Source organism: Octopus sinensis, linkage group LG19 (genome assembly GCF_006345805.1).
Source record: "Octopus sinensis linkage group LG19, ASM634580v1, whole genome shotgun sequence".
NCBI lineage: Eukaryota > Metazoa > Mollusca > Cephalopoda > Octopoda > Octopodidae > Octopus > Octopus sinensis.
In genome coordinates this window covers 34,858,838-34,883,699 of record NC_043015.1, presented here as the reverse complement: position 1 = coordinate 34,883,699, position 24,862 = coordinate 34,858,838, and the positions used below count along the sequence as shown (strand labels likewise).

Below are 24,862 nucleotides of genomic sequence, written 5' to 3'. Positions count from 1 at the left end.
AAATCACGTGAATAGACAACTACTTCCGGTTGGGGAAACCAAGGGCAGATAACTGTCAGTCATCGTAACGAAACTGAATGAAATCAAAGACTTTTCATTGATAGGAAGAAGACGTCCTCTCGCCTCGCCTCATGTGTAATAGACATCGTAACGCGATGACTTTCTATCCTCGATTCTTACAAAAATCGAATTTCCTGATCGCTTTTCAATACTTCCGCAGTTTATAATTTGCCTTTGTTTTCATTTTTGGTTGTACTTTTGATTCGAAATCGCTTCTTTTATAGGAAATGGTCAAACGATTTTAAAGGAACTTACTTATAGATTACTTTACTTTCTGTCACTCAATTAGATTAACCAACAATATTTTTTATTTAACAGTGAATACAGAATTCCATTTTCAAACGTGAAATGTGCCGAGCCCAGAAGGCATCCTGTAAGATCTGTGAGAAATATCAACCAAATCTGCTCTAATTCACATTCTACTGCTTAAAAGAGGAAATAATATATTCGATGGTGTGGTGCTGGGTTTACCGTGGAAAAAATAACTGATGGTCACAACTGGAATGCCTTTGATTATAGGTCAGATCGATACAGACTGTCCTGGGGCGATACTGAAGCATGCACACATACACACGTATGTTATTTATTATTTTGAAGGATACGGTTTTGCAGTAGACCTGCAGGGAATTACAAAATATCTGAAGCACAAAAGGAATAGGGATGCAGGTAGATAAACGACTTAGGTGCGACAACTGATGCGGATTGGAATTAATACACTGGACATCACTCACATCAGGAATGCCATCAGAGTATCACTTATAAATAAGGTGTCTTGAACGTTATAGACCAACATTTATAGAAAGAATAATCCTGAGAATACAAATATAAGTTACGGTATGTGAAGGGATAAAATCTCATGATATGAAAGAATGCTAGTTGAATGTTTTATAAAAACTTCAATAAAATGCTAGTATCGATCTGGAACAGAGAAAAGAAAATATGCCCTGTAGTTGAAATCAGTTGCTCAGCAGGTGTTGACATGTTACAGTGTTAATGATTAGTAAGTGAAAAGAAAACGTGCTGAACTGATTTGAAATCTATAGTTATTCTATCCAAGCTACAGCTTTAGGTTTTGGGGAATATTTGACTATCTCAGGGTTTCTCAAAACCTGTAAGAACATATCTATTTAGATTACAACTGCAAGCTATCAAAGCCAGTCATAGTATGTAAAAACCTTGAAGCAGTAATAAACGCATACACACATAAGCATACAATATTTTTGTGTACACACACAATAGACATACCGATTTCCACATCCATGCGAGCCAAACTAACCCGTTGATGTTTCTAAGCTGGCTCTTTCTCTACTGGTAAGAAATTCGAAATATAAAACATTACAAAGCAGCAGAGTATCACGAAAGCTGTGAGACAGGATGGTTGCTTTATGTCAAGTGTTGAGATCTAAAGGTATGAGAGGAGCGCAAACAGGTTTATTGTTAAGGAGATTCATACCTACCTGCATGGGTAGGTGGAGGTGACTGGCACAGGGCCTGTAAGCGGAATAAATATGGTAGTGACGAAGTGCAACAATGTATCCTCAAAGTAATATAATCAAGGTGAATAGAAGAGAGAAGCAGGGAAGGTGAATATGGTTGAGAAGGAATTTAAGGGGAGAGTAAAAGAGGGATAAAAAACGTTGGATGGAAGTAGCCATATAAATATAAGGAATAGATGTATTGAATGATGAACAGGTATAGGTGTAATAAATATGAGCCATGGTGGGTAACATTAATGAGAATGAGAGATGGATGTCAATTGGAAGTAGCTTTGAGGAGTGAATTTATATTTAATTTGTAATATTTAGTGATAATAAAATTCTGATAACAATTTTCTTACTTTGCTGCCATTTTCACTTGTCATTAACATTCATTAAAATACTAAACTATCTGTCAATACCTTTCAGATTTCTTCAATCTATTGCTTATTTATTCACATCATTTTGAATTAATTACACATTATTTTGTAGCTTCAAGATTTCAATGGTATGTTTCAAGAATGACATTGTAAGGTAGGTGTGAGGGGGTGGATCTGATCAATTTTGACTTAAAACAGGTAGAATATTTGGGCCAGATATGGCCTGATTAAATTCTAAAGGGCTAAAAACAATTTGTACAGGGTGTCTCAAAAGTCACCAATGGGTTTCAATTTATAATAACTTCTTTAGCTTTACAAATAAATGCATGAAGTTTTGATTCAATATAAAGGACATAATGGAAATTAATATGCACAAGTCAAATTTTGCAACACTTATGAAAAATGACATTGGTTCACATGCCTGTGCTCTTTCCAAAACTTGCATCATAACACTCAAAAGAGTTTCAGACCCACTTCTCTGATTTATTTATTGATGTTCTCCTTCAGTTGCACTAGGGTCTCCAGTTTGTTGATGTAAACCCTCTCTTTCAGGTATCCCCATAAGAAAAAATCCAAACTAGTCAACTCTGGAAAACGTGAAGGCCAGTTGACATTGCTGTAGTTGGAGATTTTTCTCTCTCCAAATCACTGCCGTAGCAACTGCATTGTTTCTCTTGCAGTATGAACAGTTGCCCCATCTTGCTGGAAACATGTGTGAAGCCTATTTTGAATGGCCTTCATGTTCCCCTGTCTTGACAAGCCTGGATGGTGCAAGTTTTGGAAAGAGACGAAGCCAAAAATGGTAGAGTTTTGAAAAATTTAGTTAAATAAAAAGTGTTGTGTAACTGTTTGAAAAAAAGGATAAAAGGCATTGTGTTTGATTGTTATCTCTCAGAAATACAATGATAGTGAAAATATGTCTTCAGTATGTAGGACAACTACTGCTTTATTGAGAATCATCATCATCCAGTGTTTTAATCTGGGAGTTAATGGCAGTGGCCGGATCTACCTCAATGCCATAGCAACCACCTTCACACCATCTTGCCTGGTTTTGGGCATCCTCCTTTTTCAAACCAACCCTCCCACTCTCCTCCTCCACCTGTCCCTTCCACCTTTTCTTTGGTCTACCTTTCGTGATCCATTTACCGCAAACATAATCACCCTCCTCAGAACATGCTATTCATCCCTACCTCAACACATGCAGTAACTATTTAAGACCCAACCAAGGAATCCAAATCTTTGTGATGTAATCATCATAACAAATTATTATAGTCCAGTATTTACTGATATGTTTCACTACTGCTTTCATTGCCACTATTTCTGAGCTAGACAATTGAAACTCTTATTATGAAGGACAACCAGAGTAAGTTTTGAGAAAATCTGCTTTCATATATGACACACAATGATTTTAGTCTGATAAAAATTATAGTGAACCATATTAACAAAATTTTTGTGTAGCATCTAAACTGGTTTGTCTGTTTTGATCTCAACCATCCTCACCAGCCCTACTGTCAGTTCATGCTAAAAGTGATTTTCAAATTTCAGTCCCCAAAATTTCTAGATTGCTTACTAAACGTATATTTCTGTTTATTTTTCTCTCTTCTTTAATAGCAACAATAAAACCTATATTTTCTTTTGATACATAACCAGAGTAGGGTCTAATATGTTTCTGTCTAAATTCCATTAATTGTTCACTAACTTCACTTTCTTAATCTGAGGTCTTTGACAATATATAGATATTTTTGCTACTGATGGTAGTTGGATGCTTAAATGTTGATACTACATTATAATTTTTAAGTTGAAAAATAGTTACACATAGCAGTAATATATAGATAGATGGTGATAATTGATCCAAGGAACCAGTGGGATAACTATCAAACCATTCCTACAAATATATGAATTTGAAAACGGTATACAAATGAATATAAAGTGTCAAAATGTTGATAAGCTGTTAAAGATATGAAAAAAATTGTGATAAACTTTTATTCAAAGAAAGCAAATCAAGATAATATAGACAAAAAATACTGTGAACACTACATAATCCAAATTTTACTTTTAAAATAATTATTTTTATTTTAACAGTTAAATTTATTGTTTCTCAAAATTGAAAACAAGAACCATTGAATTTTTTTTTTCTAGAATGAGTTTATTGGACTTTTACAATCACTTAACCATTATTGTTTTATTGTCAATTTTTAATAGTCATTTCAATTGCTTCAGGACTTGAATTTGTTTAGTTAGGAAGCTTAATCTCTGGAAGTATATTACAGGATGTAATAATGTCAATTTTATCTTGGATACGGAACAAGTCATTGGTCAGGAGACGCATATTGTGTGACACATCCTTCAAAAGAAAAGAAATAAAATAATATATAAAGACAAATGGTAATCACATGGAACCTTGAATGAAAAAGCTTCAGAGTACAATCAGAAAAATTCAAATCCTCTAATCCAGGGGATTAGTAAAATGGAAACTGACAAGACTTTGTACATTATCTGCTGGGCATTTGTAAACATAACTTGAGCAAACCATAATGTTACACAGGAGGCACTAAATCCTAACCTTCTCATTTCTCTTTCAGACATATCAACAGTGTCAACAGATTCCAATCCAACTGTAAATGAAAGAGCATGTCATGCTGCTGATTCTAGCTGCTAATTATGGTGAATGAATGTGGCCAAGACCTTTGTGTTGAAGGTCAAGAAAGAGCTAAGGGCTTGCAGTGGGAACATATCAATGACATCCAAGAGAAAGAAATATTCTCAGTAGCCATATTTCATCAAGGTGACTGAGTTTAACAAGCAAGTCCAAGACAAGATCAACAACCTTCGTGGGTCAATGAAGGCCACTACTGAGCAGCTCAATGAGACAGATGGTGAATAGGGGGTACCCAACATGATACACAAGTCATGCAGCCTCATCTCTCTCTGCAGGGCTTCAGGGTTGACACTACTGCACTGAGATGCTGGACACTGGTCAAATCTCAGATAGACAGGTGAGAGTGGCTGTATTCAAACAAGATTCTGTTCCCTTTCATATAACACTTATGATCCAGGAATGGCTAACCAAGAAGTTTCAAGATCATGTGACCCCCAAAACTAGTTAACTCCTAATTTGACACCTCTGGAATGCTGCATTTGAAGAGTCATTGGGATAAGAGTTGGTGACCAATGGTTTCATGGTGCTAAGGATTCATAGAGGGCTGCATTGAAGCCATCATCAGGCTAAGAGCATTTCTGTTGAATGGCCTGTTTCATTGATGTTTCTAGTTGAGTGTGTTGGTTTCGTATTTGGTGGCTTTGGTTTTCCTTGTGTTTCATCTTCAGTTGCCTGATCCTAGTACACTATGTATTGAGTTTTTAAACACACATAATTGCAATGAAGTAATCTGTTCTAACTGACTATCTACTTCATTTATTGTGTACACTGAGCTTTTCAATAACATACATTTTGTCATCTCTATTCTCATACCTTGATTATATCCTGGATATGTTTATGAGTAATGGAATAAATTTATGAGATACATGTTACACTAAATTTAGAAAACTGGTTAGCAAAAGAGAGTGTAATTCGATTGTTTGGAAAATATTCTCTTTTGAATAGCATTTCAGATTTTATCTCCCAATCAGTTTTCTTGTGCCTCTTCCATTGATTACTTTTTAGCTTGTTAGTTCCATATCAGCACCTATGGCCTTTTGCAGCACCTCTGAAACTGGTGGGAGAAAGGAAATAGAGACAAAGATCCATGAGTTACTGCAGTAAGAAGCATCAAACTATCAAGGTATCCTTGGGCTGGAAACCTCGGGTATATGGTCACAATAGAGTACATGCCACTGAAGGCACCCAAGTGGTAGGTAATGTTAAACAAGGCACCCAAGATGGACTCCACCTAATGAGCTCAGTTTCTGGGTAGATTAACTACCATGAGAAAATGTAAGTTAACTGTTTTTCTCAAGTTTTGAGTCCAATATAATAATCCATAACCACTAACTTATACAGGAGTTTACCCTGTCCGGGTTATAAAACTATTATTTATTAGCAATATAATTAAACCAAAATCATGGTAACAGTAATTAGTATTAATTAATTAATAAACTGAATACACATTAGACCAAATAAAAAAATTATATATTTGTTTAAAAAGATTTATTATGTCTGAAGAAATTTTCTTTGATAGAAAAGAGACAAAGAAGAAAAATTGCAAAAGAAATTGAGACGATTACCTGAATAGCTGCCTGTGTTTTGAATAGATTCTGAGAGTTTGTGATAAGATTTTTAGTTGATGATACATAAATATGCTTCAGTGCTTCTCTTAAATGACGACTAAAAGCAATATTTCGATCCCCTGCAAACATTAACGTTTCAATCTTACATTTTGAATTGGAGTATTTCATACATTTAAGCAATAAAAAGGAAATAGAGAAAGTGTTTGTTTTCATATATTAACACTAGTCTAATAAATTATGAAATATTAAATATAAAATATGCTAATAGCATTTTATGAGAAAAAAACATAAACTAAAGTTAACTCTAGAATGTATAATGTTAATTGTTAGGAATAAATTAAGATACTACTCACTCAATTTGGTATGTAATAAGCTGAAAATAGAAGAAAGACATAATTTTACAAAAATAAATTATAACTTCTACCATTTTAACTTTTGTGCTACTATGGTAGAACTTTGCATTCATAATCCAAGGCAGAAGAATTTAAAAGGAATCATACATTTCCATTTCTTAATTATTGATAAAATTTGTACCCAGATGGTTGCACATTTTAAAATATATCTTGAGATAGGAACTAAAATCTAGAAAAAAAAAGTTTCTATTTTATTGTTACTGATATCATATCAAACATATTCTATATATTTGATAGATAAACGACTTACAAAAGTGTTTTATGTTTATGATAATAAATGAATATAAAATGTTAAAAAAATATCTGGACAAATGTACAAATAGTGCTAAAGGTAAAATTTAGAACAGTTATATTTTTTGACTAAAGTTATCTCAGTTCATTTGCAAGACTTATTTAAAAAAACCTAGCAACCACCACTAGATCACCTGCTACTGAAGTGAACTTGCAAACTTGATAAAATTCCTGTTCACAAGGTAATAGAATAGGCAGCTGTAAATACTAAGTCTTTTCCTTGTAAAAACAATCTACTGTTTAACATAGACAAGTGATTAGCAACATTATGATAAGAGACAAACAGATATAAAAATACAAGACTTTCTGAGGAAGGTGGTTATGGAAGTTGAAAAAGCTCTCAGCCATACAGAAGTCCAAAGAAATACTAGGCAATACCTATGATGATGATGACGACGACGATGATGAAATAGAAAATACAGAAGACAACTACAAGTTTCTACCAGACAATCTGTGGATGAAAGAGGATTCCAGCACTAAATGATGGTGAAATATTACAATAGATCGAGACATAAAAGCACAGACCTGGAAGGATCGATGAAAGTAAGACTACAGGTAGCTAGATACTAAGCAGGATGTCAAGTATGCTTAGTGTGAAGAGAATGTCAATGTTGTGTGACAAGAGGAAAGAGGTATGAGATTTCCAGATTACAAAATGGTGTGTATGCACAACAAATCAGGCCATTGTAAATAAAAAGATGTATGGAAAGGTAGTAGTGCATTAAATTCACTGTAAAAGGGAAGAAAGAGGCCTGGAAATATTACGATGAAGGATTACTAAATGAACAGCGAGAGAGAGAGATCAACTGTTGAGTTACACGACTGAAATAGGCATTATGAATATGAAGGCAAGGAAAGCTTGACCATTATAGGATTAGTTACGGAGAAGCGGAAACTACCTGGCAACGAAATGCATGCACTAGTTACCTGCCTAATCAATCAAATGCATTCTAGCCATGACCATCCCACAATTTTTAGAATTATTTGGGATCACATTATCACATGTGTTCTTTTCTTTTCTAAGATAGCAAGGTGTGATTTGAGGGAGATTTGCTTGCTATTTCTAGCAGGTCAAGCAACTTCATAGAAGCTTTCTCACTGGTTTGTTCTCAGCCCCATGTCAGTCTTGATAAAGCAGACCTTTTGACCAGAGTCATTCCAGCCTTGATCATTTCAACTTTTTATATTTAGAATTACATTACGTGTTCTTCCTTTTTTAAAGATGACAGAGTTTGATAGAAGGGAGATTTGGCTGCTATTTCTAACAAGTCAAATGACTATGTAGAAGCCCTGTTACAGGCTTGTGGGTCATGGAGTGGATATCATTCCCAATGACTGATATAGCAGTATCATCATCAATTACTAAAAGAACAAAAGAGATGCTTTAGAAAGAAGCATGTATAAAAGCACCATCTGATAGTGAGAGAAAGACCAGTGAGCAGAGCGGATGAGGAAGAGAATTATCTATATTAAAGAGGATTTGTATGTGTGTGTGATGCATTCGTGAACTGAGTTGACAATTGTGACGTATGGGGTATCAAAAGACTATCAGTGCAAGTTTTGAAGAGTGCAGTTCGATTTTAACAGTTATTTTTTCAAAGCTATAATGGAAGTGACAAAGGAGCATATTTTGCTTTATGAGTTCAACAAAGCAACGGAAAGTGCAAGGAATATTAATGCAGTATGTGGGGCTTGGACAATAAGTGTAAGCCAGTGTCAATGGTGGTTCCAGAAATTCTGAGTTGGAAACTACAGCCTAGAAGATCTGTAGAGCTTGACAAGGACATCCTGCAAAACCTGGTGGAATAAAATCCCATCGTAACTGTTGAGGAACTAGCAAGGAAGCTTGGATTTGGTCATTCAACCAGTCATTCAAGACAGTGCTATAAGAAAAATGACCATCTTTGGTTTCAAGACAAAAGGTGTTCTTCCATCAGGATAATGCTTGGTCACGTACAACAAGGATGACATTCGAAAGGCTGGAGCAGTTTTAATGGGAAACTATATTCACCAGATATTGTTTCAACTGATTATCATTTATTCTGCAGTCTTCAAAATCATTTGGATGGCAAAAATATGAATTCTGTAGAGGTCAGAATAGTATTGGAGGAGTATTTTTCGTCTCGGACAAGTGAATTTTGGAAGAGGGGTCTTGCAAGTCTACTAGATAGATGGAAGAGCATTGCAGAAAATGAAGGAGAGTATATTTTAGATTAAAAAAGAATTTTGTTTATCTTAATTTTGAAGAATAAAAGAAGTATAAAAAACCACATTATTAATGGGATGACCCAAAATAAAGGCTACCAATAAACTGTGTTTTTGGTACAACAACTCTATTTTACAACTAAAATAACCTCGGAAACGAGGTTGGGTCACACAGTTTTGATGTCATTTTCGGGCAATATTTCAATTTGCTTCTAATGTTTCACTCAAGTGTAGAATTCTACTTAGACAAACATTTATGAAAATGTACACATAAATATTGTATTAAAATAAGCCACAACCAAAAAATATCATTAAAAGACATCCATTTCTCTATATGTTATGAGGAAATTGAGTCATTCACTCTCGCCCACATGCACACATACATACAAAAAAGATGTATGAATATGTATTTCTGTATGTGTATTTGAAAAATAATGTGTGTGTGTGTGTGTGAGAGAGAGAGAGAGAGAAAGAGAGAGACAGCCACTTACACATACAAGCAAAAAATTACATACAACACACACCTTCACTCACTCACTCTCATGAGGTGATGGGTGAGCGAGGTGGGGGAAGGGGCATTGAGTGTTTCTTTAAGAAAACTTAAGCTTTTTTTCTGTGGAAAAAAAAAATTTGAAAAAAGTTACAAATTAATAAATTGCGGTGGGGATGGGGGGAAATTAAAATTTTGAAAATGTGATTTCTGGGCAAAATCATATTAAGCCCTTTTCATATGATGAAACAATACATAATTTGTGACCTTCTTAAGAACAGAAAGCACTTTTGTGCAAACCCATGCAAATTGTACCCTCCTCCCTTCACTTTTAAACAAACAATAACTTCCATTACACCAGTAATCCAGTTCACTATAGTTCAGCTGTAAGGTCATAACACCCGGGCAATGCAGGGAAGCACTGCTAGTCATAAATAAGATGCAGGTTGGGTTTATGCCAAGATGGAATTTCACTGATGACTGTTTCTTAATAGGACATAGCTAAGAGCAGGCTACTATACTTAGCAATTCCTGACTTAGAGAAAGCTTTTGACATGATTTTGGTTCTTGCTAAGAAAACTAGTTGTAGATGAATAGTCTGCGAGAGCAGTGAAAAACATGTATGAGAATGCTGCTATCAACAGAGTGGGACTTGGCAACAAGTTCAGTAAAGGATCAGTATGCACACAGATGTCCATCAGGGCAAACCTCTCTTGCATATTATAGTTCTCCAAGTCAAAGCAGAACAGTTCAAGACCAGCTGTTTGTGGGAACTACTGTTGCCAATGACCTGATTCTTATAATTGAATCAATCTAAGTAGAGAAAAGGTCCCAAGCATGGAAGCAGAATCAAGAGATTTGCAGCACAAAATCTGATTCTGTTTATTTGTAATGTTCCTAGGATCAAACTCTAGTCTGCAGTTTGGTAATAACACTATGATTGACAAATACATCATACAGCTAAGAAAACAAAATAAGAAGCTGTTTTCATTGGTAACATAATTTTTTATTCAAGTACACTTCACAGCTGATATCATAATTTCTGTTTCTAGTGAGAACAAGTTAAATAAAACTTCAACTCATAAGTTGCAATAGTTTATGAAACTGAGTTTACAAGCTTTATAAACTGATAGCAAAAATTAGTCGTAGAATACAACTTGTAGAAGGTTAGTCACACTTTGGCTCAGATCTGTGGAACACATCAAAACTGAAAGCAATGCCAGAAATATGATATACCAGTTCAGAGATTATAAACAGGACCAGGTAAAAGAATGTGAAATTATTTCAGATAAGCTGAATGTAGATAAAAGTATGTAGAGGGGCAAACTACTAACATTCATCTTTCAAATTTTGTGCACGCATAAACAATGGAAATTCTTTCAGATGAATAAGGTCTTTTATTCCCCTAATATTGTCTGCTCAAGCGATGCCAAAAACAATAATCGGGTAACTTAAACCTTGAAGTTATCTCTTTTGCCAAACAGCTAAGTTACATAAACACACCAACCAAATTATTGAGACATACACACACACATACATATATATATATATATATATATATATATATGACACAGAGGCTTCTTTCAGTTTCCATCTACCAAATCCACTCACAAGGCATTGGGTGGCCTGAGGCTATAGAAGAAGACACATGCCCAAGGTGCCACGGTGTGGGACTGAACTTGGAACCATGTGGTTGGGAAGCAAACTTCTTACCACATACAGTCACACCAGCATTTGTGAATACATTCTGAAAACAAAAAACATAAAAAAAAAGAACTCCTGTCTGAAATACATTTCCCACATACTTCTGCCACTGACCAGCACATTCCTAGGCAGATTCATAAAACCTAATCGAATTTGATGATTCCCAAGATATTCCCAGTGAAGTCTCTTTTGTATTGCTTGTGATTGTTTAAATTCTTAAATGAACTAAACCTCTGTATCATTTCAGTTTATGATCTTAGACAACACACCAATTTGAGACTGAAAAGAGATACTCTCTCTCACTGATGCAATGTGAACCATGAATGTGTCACTACACGCCAGATAAATATGTTACCAATTCCACTACAAAATGCCTGCCATTTCATTTCTTTTAAGTTGCTTTTGTTATCTTCACAAGATCATTTGTTTGTTACTTAGTGCTATCAGGATAGCTATTCTACTTATATCCAACACAGTAAGATGCCCTGTTTCTATTCACTGTTTGTGGTGAGAAAGAGGCCCATGAATCAAATTATAAATTAATTGTGATTTTAATGTAAATGATTTTTGTAAGTACCAACAAAAACAGAAAAAGGAAACAGGCCAACTGAAGAGATTGAAAAAAAAAGGTTTGGTAAATACACAAACCACTCCCAATTTTCTTCTTCAAGATAATATATAAGCACACATCCTGAACATCACATGCCCTAATCTACAAATTAGTTTGCCATTACTTTTGCTGTGCTGGCACATACTTTACTCTAAGTTTTTTACTTATTCAATGAGCATTGTGACATAATAAAAATATAGTATAGATCAGTTTGATTTAATGATTCACTGTAAGTCAACTAGCTAGATCATTTGAACCGAAATGAGCTAAATTAGCTAAATGTCAGATGAAGAAAGAAACACACAAACAGTATCTAGTTACAATGAGAATATTAATTACAAAAAGAAATATATAACAGAAAGAAACAAAATAGAGAATTTCTGAAATTTGATGTCCTTCAAATGTTGGATTTCACGGAGGTAATGACAAGTGACTGAGACCTTTGGTGATACGCTGTGCATGAGAAGAAGACCTGTCAAGCTAAGTGAGATCATAGACATGGCTGATGCAGGTGTTGCTTAACTGGTGCATAAAAACAAAACACCCTTTGAACGTTGGGTGATATGTTGTGCTTGAGATGACCTATCATAGTCGTAGCTGATGTCAGTGGCATGTATAAAACACCGTTCAAATGTTTAACATCATGGAGGCAGTGACAGGTGACCGAGACCCTTGCTGATATACCATGCTTGAGAAGAACTGTCAAGTCAAGTGAGATTGTAGTCGTGGCATGTAAAAAGCACCCACTACACTCTTGGAGTGGTTGGTGTTAGGAAGGGCATCCAGCTGTAGAAACCATGCCAAATCAGATTGGAACTTGACACAGCTCCCTGGCTCACCAGTTCTGTCCAACTCATACCAGCATGGAAAATGGATGTTAAATGATGATGATGATGATGAACTGAGATTGCCTTGAAAGGACAAATACTGTAAATAGTAATTATTGGACAACTGTTCAAAGTTGATTGATAGTTTATAATTTGTCACTTGTATTTTACTGATTTTATAACCAAGATAATGGGTTCATACCACCTAACTGTAATCAGGTACATTACAGTAGATTAGCTCACTGTAAAAAGCTGTGGCAGCAATGTAAACTTGTGATACTATGCTAATGGAAATGTTAACAATATATCTATATTTTGTTTTTATTGCAAATCCAGAGTGAATTTATAAATAAATAACTTAGAATAGTTTAAGTTAAAATAGAAACTTTTGAAGGATTTGGATAGTAAAAAGGAGTTTCACTTAAAAATGAATTGTTGTTTAATGTCTGCTTTCCATGCTGGCGTTAAATGATGATCACTAATATTGGTTTCAAATTTTGGCACAAGACCAGTAATTTTGGGGGAGGAGGTATGTAAAATACATCAACCTCAGTGTTCAACTGGTACTTATTTTATCGACCCTGAAAGGATGAAAGGCAATGTTGACCTTGGTAGAATTTGAACTCAGAATGTAAAAACAGATGAAATGCTGCCAAACATTTTGTCTGTTAATTTGCAACCTTAATGACCATTTATATTGAAATGAATTCACGTTTAATATATAACATTTTTTTCTTTTTTGTTACAAGGCTAAAAAATCTAAATAGCTTCAGAAAATTGCATATTAATATGGTCTAAACAAAATCAGTTTCAAATATGCAATGTTCATTAAAAAATAAAGACCAGTAAATCTAGTTCATAATAAATATTAAGTCAATGAAAAGTTAGAAAAATAATTTACAGTTTTCAAGATTCCACATGCCAAACCTCTTCATACTTTTCTCATTAACATGATGTAGCAACAATAAAAAAAAATTTACTCACGAGTTATATTTTGGTTGGAGAATTTGATCTTGTTGATTGAAAACAGAAAATGTATTGCCTGGACTTGCATTATCACTGCTGGGAATGGCTTTATCTACTGTAAACAATTAAGTTGAATATATGAAAGGTTATATACTATCATAATTAACAAACAAGTTATTTTAAATATTTGAAAATTATTGACAATGATACTACTTTTGAAAGCTATATTAGGATGTTTAACGATTTCTAAATTAGTATGGCACAGGAATTATTTTACTTAAATTTTTACAATATGTAGCAAGTTTATCATGTATTGAGTTGGAACAAAAGTTCATGCTGTTTTTCAACTAGTAGAATTTAAACATGTGATTTCATTTCTCCTGTGCCAGAATAATATGACATTTTCCGAGAGGTAAGATTTCAACACATCTTTCTGTATGATTACTGTGTGGTTAGTTTATTTATACTGCTTTTATGTTAAAAAAATGCAAATGGAGGAAAATGAAATACATTTTCCTCATTTAATACTCTTTTGTTTCCAGAAAGAAAAAAAAGTTGTACAAATAGTAGAAGAGAGGGTGCCATAGCTGAGAGTACTATTTGTAAATGGTTTGCTAGGTAGGTAGAGGAGTGAAAATTGTGATCTGGAGAACTGTGAACATTCTGGCAGGATTACAGCTGTTGATAGTGACCTAACTGAAACACTAATCAAAAATAATCCAAAGTCCTATGACATAAAACACCACAGAGATATTCCATGTATCTCATATGAACATTATAAGACATTTAAAAATATTTGGATACATGAAACACAATGCTGTCTGAGTGTCTCATAATTGAATGGAAAAAAAGTTTAATGAACCACATTTCCATCTATAGCTCAAATGCAACAAAAACAACCAATTTTTGAAAAGAACAATCATAGGTGATGTAAAAATGGATTTTTACAACAATGTGGAGTGAAAATGTTCTTAGAGAAAACAAAATGAACCACCTTTAATCACTCCAAAAGCCAGTATCCAAATAAGGTGATGCTCTCTATCTGGTGGAATTGGAAGGGCATTGTGTATTATGAGCTCCTTCCAGACATTGAATTCAGATATTATTTTTCCCAGTTAGATTGGTTAAAGTAGGTAATCGATGAAAAATGTCCAAAACGGACCAATTAAGAGGGTGTTGTCATACTTCAAGACATTAGTGTTTATATTTTCCTTGATGATCCAGCAGAAATTGGTACAGCTTGGCTGGGATGCCCTACCACACCTAGCATACTCACCTGACCTTGCACCTTTGGATTACCATTTATTTTGATCCCTACAAAATTCCTTTAACAGGAAGACAATTCTTTGGAAGATTGTAAAAACCAGTTTAAGATCCATAAGATTTAGGAGGTTGTATGGGGATATTGGCAGGATGTGAATGTGTGGTGTGTGGCATCAATTAGGCAGCAGTTGGGTAATCCAATAGGTGCAGCGATAGTAGTAGTTTGTAAAAGCTAGGTTTGGAGGTAAGAAACAGATCAAGGTTATCAGGAATATATGAAAGTTGATCAAAAATAAAAGTAGTGGTCTCCAAGCAAATAAGAGCATTACAACACTTAGTTTAGGAATAAATGTCCCTAATCTAAATCCAATCTGGTACTGTTTTATCCTTGAATAAGAAACCTAATGTTGATTGGGAATCAAACTGAGTGAATGAAATGTAATATAGATGTATATATCTAAAAATGTTTCATCTTTGAAGAAATTATAGTATTATGAAGTTATGTATCTAAGTCTGATACTAGAAACAATCATTAAATATTAGACAATGTAGAATGTTTTATTTAAACAAGATGTATAATCTTGCCACAGGAACATGAACATAAAATGTTATTAGGAAGTTTCCTGACTTTATGTGCTATGCTTGTGTTGTACAAAAGAAATGCAGATGTAGATGACAATCGCTGGTAGCCAGCCTTCATCTTTCTACTTGTGTTCAATATACAAGGTTACAAATTTAGTATGAAGCTCAACAACTCTACTATTGAGAGCCTTGAAATGCTTGTCAAATTTTTGGTGAACATTATTTAGACTGAACCCATGTTTCTGAGTACACACATGTTTTAAAACTGGTTAAGTATCAGTTCAAAGATGATGAACATTCAGGGCAATCAATAACTGGTAAAAAGCCATAAAATGTGGAGGAAAAGTTCATGAACTCATCCATGAAAGCTGCTATCAAACATCCATCACCTCTCTCACATGATTGGAACCAGTTATGGAGTGTGTCAGGAGATTCTAGAGGAAAACCTGAATATATATTTATGCATTATGTTGCTGGAAAGTTTGTCTCCAGGATAACTAGAAATAGGTATTCCTTGCATAACATATCCTTAGCGCTTACTTGTTTGGAAAGGCAATCTTTCATATCATATGGGTAACACACAAAATATTAATTTGCATATAAAAAGCAATTAATTACTTCTTAATGTTGGCATGGAATGGTTCAGTTCGCTGGTATTAATTTCTTCATCTGATTCCGAAGCCTCTCCGGCAACTACAATCCCTTGAAGGTTGGGTAACTTTGATCCCTTAATGAAAAAACATAAAATATTGAAAAGGCTATTGTTAGAAGACATGAACTATTGACAAATATATATGAAAAGTGCAACAGTTTTTGAAATGGTAGAATCGACAAAATGGGAGGTGAGGAAGTGTTTAATGATAATACATAAGTAGTCAGATATGAGTCATCTAAGTGACTTCCTACACAGCTTCTGTAGAACCAAACTGGGGACATACTCTCCTATGAAATTCACCATTTGTCCTTTACACTTCAGAAACTTGGTCAAAGCAATATCATTGCAGTTGACATCATCTAAGTCTTTGATTATGTCTCACACAAGGCTCTCAGCAAGCTACTTAGAATTTCATCACTCTATTTTCTTGGATTTGAATTTTCCTGTCAGAATTTTACCATTACAGCTTGCACTATTGGTCCTGTTCCATGTGAAGGCAAGGTATAGGTAAAAATTCCACATGGTACGTTCTGGGCAGACTACAGACACATAAAAAATGCAGTAGAATCACAGGAGGATTAACAGAGAAAGTAGATGTGCAGGAGCAATAAATAATAAGAGCACATGGAAAATAGATGTTCTGAAATGTCCAGGAAGCTTAGAAAACTGACCTCAAGATGTTGAGCCTCTCAGAGGAGACAATGGGGGACCAAGATGAATGGCACTACGCAGTGCTTGAGAAGACTCGTCCATCTCAGGAGAACTGAAGCTCTGTCTAGCTTTCCCTCACATCTTCTGACACCTACTCTTCCATCAAACTTCTTTGTTACCCTATTTTCTTCACTTAACGATTATCCTCGAAGTCCAATTTATTTTCCTGTCTTTAATCATCTGTCACACTATTCTCACTCAGGGCACTCACCTACACATTCGCTTTTCTGCTCTGCTCTCCTATTCTGTCACATGTTCATATTGCACCAGGACCTCATCTCTCTTTAGTAAGACACCTGCTCCTCTCCCTCTATCAAAGTTTTTTTTTTCTTTCTCCTGTCTATATCCTACTCAGTTGAAGGGTCTTACTTCACAGGTACTTGGTGACCTCATCTGTGCTGATGCCACATAAAAGCACATTATACACTCTGTTAAGTGGTTGGCATTAGGAAGAGCATTTAAATGCAGAAATCATGCCAAAGAAGACAAAGAACATTGCTGAGCCATCTAGCCCATCTGTTCTTGTCAAACTGTCCGACCCATGCCAGCATGGAAAAAAAGAATGTAAAATGATGAGGATATCAACACACACAACTCATGTCAGCATAGAAAACAGACATTAAATGATAATGTATATCACTGTGTCACTGTAACAACTAGACTATCAAATGTTGTTATACACCGCCGGTCACAATGCACTTCCAATTCTATCTTGATTGTGCTATTCTTTTCCATCTTTCCCAAATTGTTGAATTAAATCATCTTCACTTTGTTGTGGAGGCCTTCTAAGTGGCCTTTTCCAATCCCTTGGACACCACTCTGTAACTGCACAGGTCCACCCGGTGTCTGTGAAGTAATGCAACACGTGAATTTGTGCTTTTGGCATTCTGAAGTTATGTCATTCAATCCACTCCATTCTCATTATGGATATGCTCTCACAATGATATTCCTAGCACAGATCTTTCTATAGCCAAATGATGTTCTTCCCTCATCATAGTAGCCCACGTCTCACTTGCATATCAAAGAACAGCTAGGACAGTGGCACTGAAGTGTTTGGCACATGTGGCCGTGTCCATCTATGTTTTGAGCACATGCTTTAATGAGATAAACACCTTCCACACTGCCCTTACTTTCTTTCAGATTTCAGAGTTCATGTCATAACACATGACATATATTTACTGTGGGCCCTAATTGGATTTATTCCTTTACTTCCTCAATAACATCACTTCCCATCTCAAGTCAGTGGATCTACATTTTTGGACTACATGTATTTTGTTTTAATGTGGTTCATTTTAAAACCTACTACTGAGCTATATGTGTGTGTCCAGCTCTGTCAGCATGGTCTGCAATTGACCTGTGGTTTCAGTGCTGATTACAATGCCATCTACGAATAGAAGATCTGTTAGTAGCTTGCTACTCATATTCATGCTATATATCCAGTAAATTTTTTTTTTTTTTGATGATTATTTCTAGATATGCAGTGAAGAGCTTTGGAAAGAGATGCCATCTCCTTGTTTGATACCCTTCCCAATTGGAACTCTTGCTGGCAGCAATAGTAGAGCTATATCTGTTGCGCATCCAGAGTTTGCATCCCTGAGTAGTTAGGTGTATTGCACTCACACACCTTGAATTTCCAGAGATTTCAGCACAGTGTGTGAAGTACACCACATATGATCGTCAGACAGAATGACACAAATCAACAGATAAAACAATCCATTCCAGCTGCAAAGGAGGCATCAGTAAAGGGAAGTTTACTGGTATTTGGTATTCCACAAATCCAGGAGTATCTAAAGTTAAATGGAACTTTAAGCATGGCATAATATAATCCTTTCAACTATAGGCACAAGGTCTGGAATTTGTGAGGAGGGGGAGAGTCGATTCTCCCCAGTACTCAACTGGTACTTATTTTATCAGCCCTGAAAGGATGAAAGATAAAGTTAATCTCAGTGGAACTTGAACTCAGATGGACAAAATGTTGCTAAGTGTTTTGCCTAGCATTCTAATGATTCTGTCAGCTTACAAACTTATCAGGGCATAATATAATAATGATAAAACAGACAAATGAATTTTATGATATTTTTATGATATTATTTCATTAAAATAGTTTATTGTTAAATAAAATATCATGCAAATAGTTATATATAGACATTCAATATCAATATGGTTATGCAATACATTACATATAGATCCTCAAATCTTCATGTTATGCCATATTCCAACTGAGAAGAATATATGTTGAGTTCAAAACAACATATGAAATCAACTGAAGAAAATACCTATGCTATAAATATTGAAGTAGACTGGTTTATAATTGGCTAATCAAATCCTTAGCTATACTAAAACAACAGGATACAGAGAACTGATAGCAGAAAGTGGGTGATACAACGTCACAAAAGATCACTTATCAAGATAGCAGATTATAGATAGATGTTAGTGTTGTGATTTTACTACCCACTAAAATTGGTGTCAAAGTTTAAAAAAATGCTGCTGTGTTAATCAGTCAGGAGATAAAAGATACAATATATTCAGTTATATTGTGCAGAATGTGGTATATTGGGTTTGCCAAGACAAGCATTTAAATTAAATGCATGAAAATATATTAGTTTCAAAATTTTAGACGAAATGAAGTAACTAAAAGCTAAAACAGAAATATATTGAATTAAATTCTGCAGACAGAAACTCATATTAATAATTACAGTATCTACTGACAGCAACAATGGCAAATAAAGAAAAACAAATTAAAATGAAATGTAGATAGAGAGGAACATAGAGAAATCTGAGTGGATCAGGTACAATTACACAAAAATGCAATTTAGGAATCGATATTTAATTCCAAATTTAGTTGGCATCTCATTCATACATAACTTATACTAAGGTATTTTAAAGTAGGAGTTAAAAGATTTGAATGCATTGAAATCTATTAGAAAAGTAATGATGATAATAATGGACATCTCATTTATCTTTTACCTTGTTTCAATCATTAGACTGCAGACATGCTGGGGCACCCCTTAAAAGAACTTTTGTTGAATGAATGAATCCCAGCACTTATTTTTCTAGCCTGGTACTTATTCGATGGGTCTCTTTTGCCAAACAGCTCAATTACTGAGATGCAAACACACCAACACTGGTTGTCAAGCACTGGTGGGGAACAAACACACATCTATATATAAATATACAGGGACAAGAACGCAAAACATCCAAATAGACAATACAAAAAACACGGACGGGTCATTCGAAGCTTTTAATCTTCAGTCAAGAACCGGATCAGCTGAAATTGCGAGGATGATCCGGTTCTTGATTGAAGATTAAAAGCTTCAAATGACCCGTCTATATCATCTATTTGGATGTTTTTCGCTCTTGTACCATTTTGTATTTTATATATATATATATATAGAGAGAGAGAGCAGCGTACGTACACTTTGTTCTCATATATATATATATATATATATATATATATATATATATATATACATATATACATATATATATTTACATATATATGTATGTATATATATATATATATTTACATATATATGTATGTGTATATATATATATAGTCTTTCCGAAAATAGTAGCTGAAAAACAGGAAGAAAAAACTAAAAGCAGTAGAAATGCACGAACGATTGTGGTGGTGCCATGAAGTAAACATGCTTCAGATCATCATCATCATCATCGTTTAACGTCCGCTTTCCGTGCTAAATTTTCCGCATTCCAGTTTATTCATACAAATGTAACTGAGATGAAATATGTCATAAATAACAGTGACAAACAATATATACACTGCCAGAAGTTGTTGACAAACAACAGCAGTAATTTTATTCAGCTGAATACATGTCATTGATTGGTTGAAATTGCTGAAATACAACAACTTTAACACGAAATGACTTTGAAAATAGAAACTTTTCTCAACAACACTAAGAGTAAAAGATGTTTTATATGACACATGGGTACATCAAAACAGTCTGGTGTATCTTTCCAGGTCCATTATTTACCTTCATGAAATATTATAGTCTTTCTAGCTTCAAGCATAATTTTTATTTCTTTCATTTTAAATTTAGTCCTATTCTTGGCAAAGATAAGTGCCTTATTTAGTAAGATGGGGTTAATGGATTGGTATTAGCTGTCTATGTCCAGTTGGATGAATTTACATTTTTTCTTGTAGATTAGCGAACCAGTTAGTTGTATCTAGTGTTTTTGACTACAGGTGGAGTTTGGATTTCAATAATTTTAGGTATTTGTCTATGGCAATTTTGTTAAGTTTTCCGATGTCAGATATACAGAGGCATATTGAGCCTTACCTTTGGATCAGTATGAAAGTTACGTTTGTGGTCTTTAAGGCTAATTCTAGGTCTAGATGGTTCATAAACTTCAGTTACGACGTCAATATGGATATACACACACATATACAAAGATGGTAATAATAATAATAATAATAATAATTGTGTACAGTGCTCAGGTGCACTACAACTCATCTAAAGTGTATATATAATCAGGTGTAGTTTCGACGGATTTCGGGAAGCATGAGGGCCTTAAAGGATGCAGTGTCATGGCAGTCAACAACTGATGCAGGCAGTTTATTCCACGCTTCAGCAACCCTGAGCGTGAAAAAATGTTTCCGAAAGTCATGGGAGCTGTGCTGTTTTCTGACTTTGTAGGCATGTCCACGTGTGTTAGACACATGAAGATCAAAAAGGTGTTCAGTGTTGTTGTTGGTGAGATGGTTGATAACCTTGTGGGTGTTTACCAAGTCCGTCGCCAGATGCCGGAGCTTCAGTGAATCCATGCCCAGGGAAACAAGGCGCTCAGAATATGGTAGGTGTCTGATAGAGGGTATGCGTTTGGTTGCACGTCTCTGGACAGATTCCAGGAGGTCAATGTTCTGAGTAAGATAGGGATTCCAAACTGATGATGCGAATTCCAAGTGTGGTCGTACCATAGCTGTATACAGTTTTAAATAGATGGCTGGAGAGCGGCTAACAAAAGTCTTGCTGAGTGATGCCAAGACACCCTCGGCCTTCTTGACAATTTTAGAGATATGCTTTGTCCAACGCAAATCACTGCTGACAGTGATGCCTAGGTCACGCTCGCAAGAGGATTTCTTGATATCAGTGTTGTGGAGGGAGTATGTGGACGCAGGGTTTGTTGTGTGCTCACCATCTGTTCGTATTGGAGCTTCTAGCGAGAATGCCAAGCCGCATAGCATGTTATTTCCAAATTCCTGGGAGAGTGAATTGTGTCATGGTACTGTTTTTCTCACTATGCTGCGTAGTAGACAACCTCAAATACAAACAATGCACATGCATATGGTGACAATTTACCCATCGCACCTTGTATATATATATATATATGTGTGTGTGTGTGTGAGTGTGTGTGTACACATATACCAAAGATGGTCAAACTAAAGCGTCTGACCCGAGCAAAAAGAAAAAAACAAAAGAAAAATAGTGTAATAGGTGTAAGACAACTTGCTCTAAACAAATATGAAATTTTCCCCACAAATTACTTTATAATCGTAATATATAAAATTTCATTGAAAAATCCCCATTTTCCAAAAAGTTATGAGTTCATTTCCGGGTGAAGATGTAAACATTAACCAAATTGATTTTTTTTTTATCATTGGGGTTAAAAGTTCGCCAATCGTAGAAAAAAAACTGCTATAAAGCAGTGAGGAAAGTGGATACTTTATGACAACCAGCATCAACTTTATTCGCTAGAAGTAGCCGTCAAGAAGTGTAATCCTTTTTAAATCTTCTTAAGCACAAGATAAACAAACACACCAAAATTTGAAACATACTTACAGAAGTTCACGAAAATAGTCAACCTGAACGGACTCACACATTCTATAATAAAACTAAACCCAAATCTCACGGTCGCTGTACAAATTGAAAATTTGTTTAAACTTAATTTTTGCCATTCATGCGACGCATTTGTTTTGAACTTCACAACTTTTGAAAAGAAAAGAAGGTAAAATACATGAACGAATGTTTGACATTTAAAAATAATACAAGTTTGTGTTGCCTGGTCTAAGAATTAAAATATAGAAAGCAACGAAAGGTTTACATGATTATCATTATCTTTTGCATGATCGACGTTTGAAATATTTAGGAATCCGGGAACTTACCATATAACTTGGATAGGGAAGATTCAGGGGATCGGATGTTGGAGGTTTTACTTGGAAATAACTATCATCTGATGATTCTGATCCTTCTCCTTCGACAACATTTCTTTCAACAAAAGAGTCCATCAATGTAGCTGCTTCGAAGTGTTCGCTTGAGATTTATGGAAACAGTTTCCAACTTGAAACAAACTCGCCTCGGATTTTCAGCAGAGGAAAAAAACCGAGCTTGGAAACGGGTAAAGACGGAGAATTAATTTAAGCGTTATTTTCGTATTTTAATTCATAGAGTTGCTTCCCTTGAGTTTCCCAATTTTTCTTAATTCACAAAGAAATACGGAGATTGCGAACCTGGAAGAGAATTTCTTTTTAAGGTTTCCTAAAGACATCCTGTGGTGTTATGAGCCAGGCTGTGTTGTAAGGAAGGACCGGTCTAACAACGCTCCATGTTTGTTTTCATTCGGTTTCCTTGTCTGTCTCCACTGACATTGTCCTTTTTTGTTCCCAACTTTGATCCAACATAAATCCTAAATTTTATTTTAGAATTTATGGGAGCTCCTATCCTTGAAGACTCATATTGTTGATTGAATGCTCGGAATGAGGAACAAATAGACAGCCGACAACTGATGAAGGGTCCTTTTTCTGTGTTAACTTGTCTTGTTTTCCTTTTTTTTCTCATTGTTTACGTATTTCACTTGTTTTTGTCCTGTAATTACTGTCCACATCTTGTATCTCTTATGTGTATGTTATTTGCACCGTTGGTGAAATCCTAAACACATATCTGCATGTGTATATATATATATATATATATATATATATATATATATATATATATCTTTTGGGATTTGGTTTGTAAGATTCTTTATGTGAGTTCGTGTGTTGAAGCATATTCTGTTGTGTCTGGGCAGAGTCATTTTCTTTTTGTGCCTTATAATGTAATACACTCACCGGTAAAATTTCCACTTATTTCTTATTTTTATTTTCCTAAAATTTTCAATAGTCAAGACTATTGAAAAGGTTGCAAGACGCAACGAAAATTTTAGGAAGACAAAAATAAGAAAGTGGAAATATAGTTAATCCAAACATGAAAGCACAAAGAGAAAACACAACAACGCGAGGACGTGGAACAAGTATAGTATTATTGGACGCTAAGGAAAGAAGGAGGGTTTAACGTTTCGAGCGGAGCTCTTCGTCGGAAACATAGGAGAAGGAAAGATCCAGAGAAGGGAAGACAGAGGAAAAAAATCGCCAACGGTACACACGCGGTCACACACACACACACATATATATATATATACATATGAATATATATGTATATATATATATATATATATATTATATATATATATATATAATATATATATATATATATATATATATGTGTGTGTGTATATATGTATATATATGTGTATATATGTAGATATATATACATATATATTATTATTTATATATATATATGCGTACACATACTTACACACATGCATCATATACTCACACATACATATACATACGCACACACACACATATACATACATACATATATATATATCAAGTAGGTACTGCAAATTTAGGGTGAATACTTGATAAGTGTAAGCACCTGTGTACGCCAGATAGTTGCAGAGATGAGAGAGAATATATCAAATAAAATCAAAAACAGAACACAAAGGATATCTTTATAAACGACCTGTTCTTACATCAGTGTATAATAGATATAAAAGATGGTTTAAAGCTCTCTTCAGCGGCATACATTGTTATTCCAAAGAGTTACATCTCAGTATAATTTTTGAAGTAGTCAAGTTTTTAAGATGTGGTCTGTACTTTTGTATGAAGAGTTTTTCCTTGTTTAGGCATTCCTGTAAGGAAATTGCATCATTGCATTTGTTTAATG

At 34.7% G+C, this 24,862-nt stretch overlaps 1 protein-coding gene and 1 long non-coding RNA gene across 2 annotated transcripts; one reads left to right on the top strand and one right to left on the bottom strand.

Annotated features, from left to right (window-relative positions):
* Positions 1-56: 56 nt before the first annotated feature.
* LOC118767094 lies at positions 57-5,041 on the top strand. The gene is made up of 2 exons (XR_005002988.1): positions 57-290; positions 4,498-5,041. It is a non-coding gene; the product is annotated as an uncharacterized LOC118767094 (long non-coding RNA).
* On the bottom strand, positions 4,041-23,229 carry LOC115222378 (biogenesis of lysosome-related organelles complex 1 subunit 3). The gene is made up of 6 exons (XM_029792589.2): positions 22,981-23,229; positions 16,112-16,220; positions 13,667-13,763; positions 6,496-6,515; positions 6,140-6,261; positions 4,041-4,259 (listed from the first exon to the last, which is right to left on the bottom strand). Exons 1-6 carry the CDS (start codon positions 23,101-23,103, stop codon positions 4,149-4,151), a joined length of 582 nt encoding a protein of 193 aa, XP_029648449.1. The 5' UTR covers positions 23,104-23,229; the 3' UTR covers positions 4,041-4,148.
* Between the last annotated feature and the right edge of the window lie 1,633 nt (positions 23,230-24,862).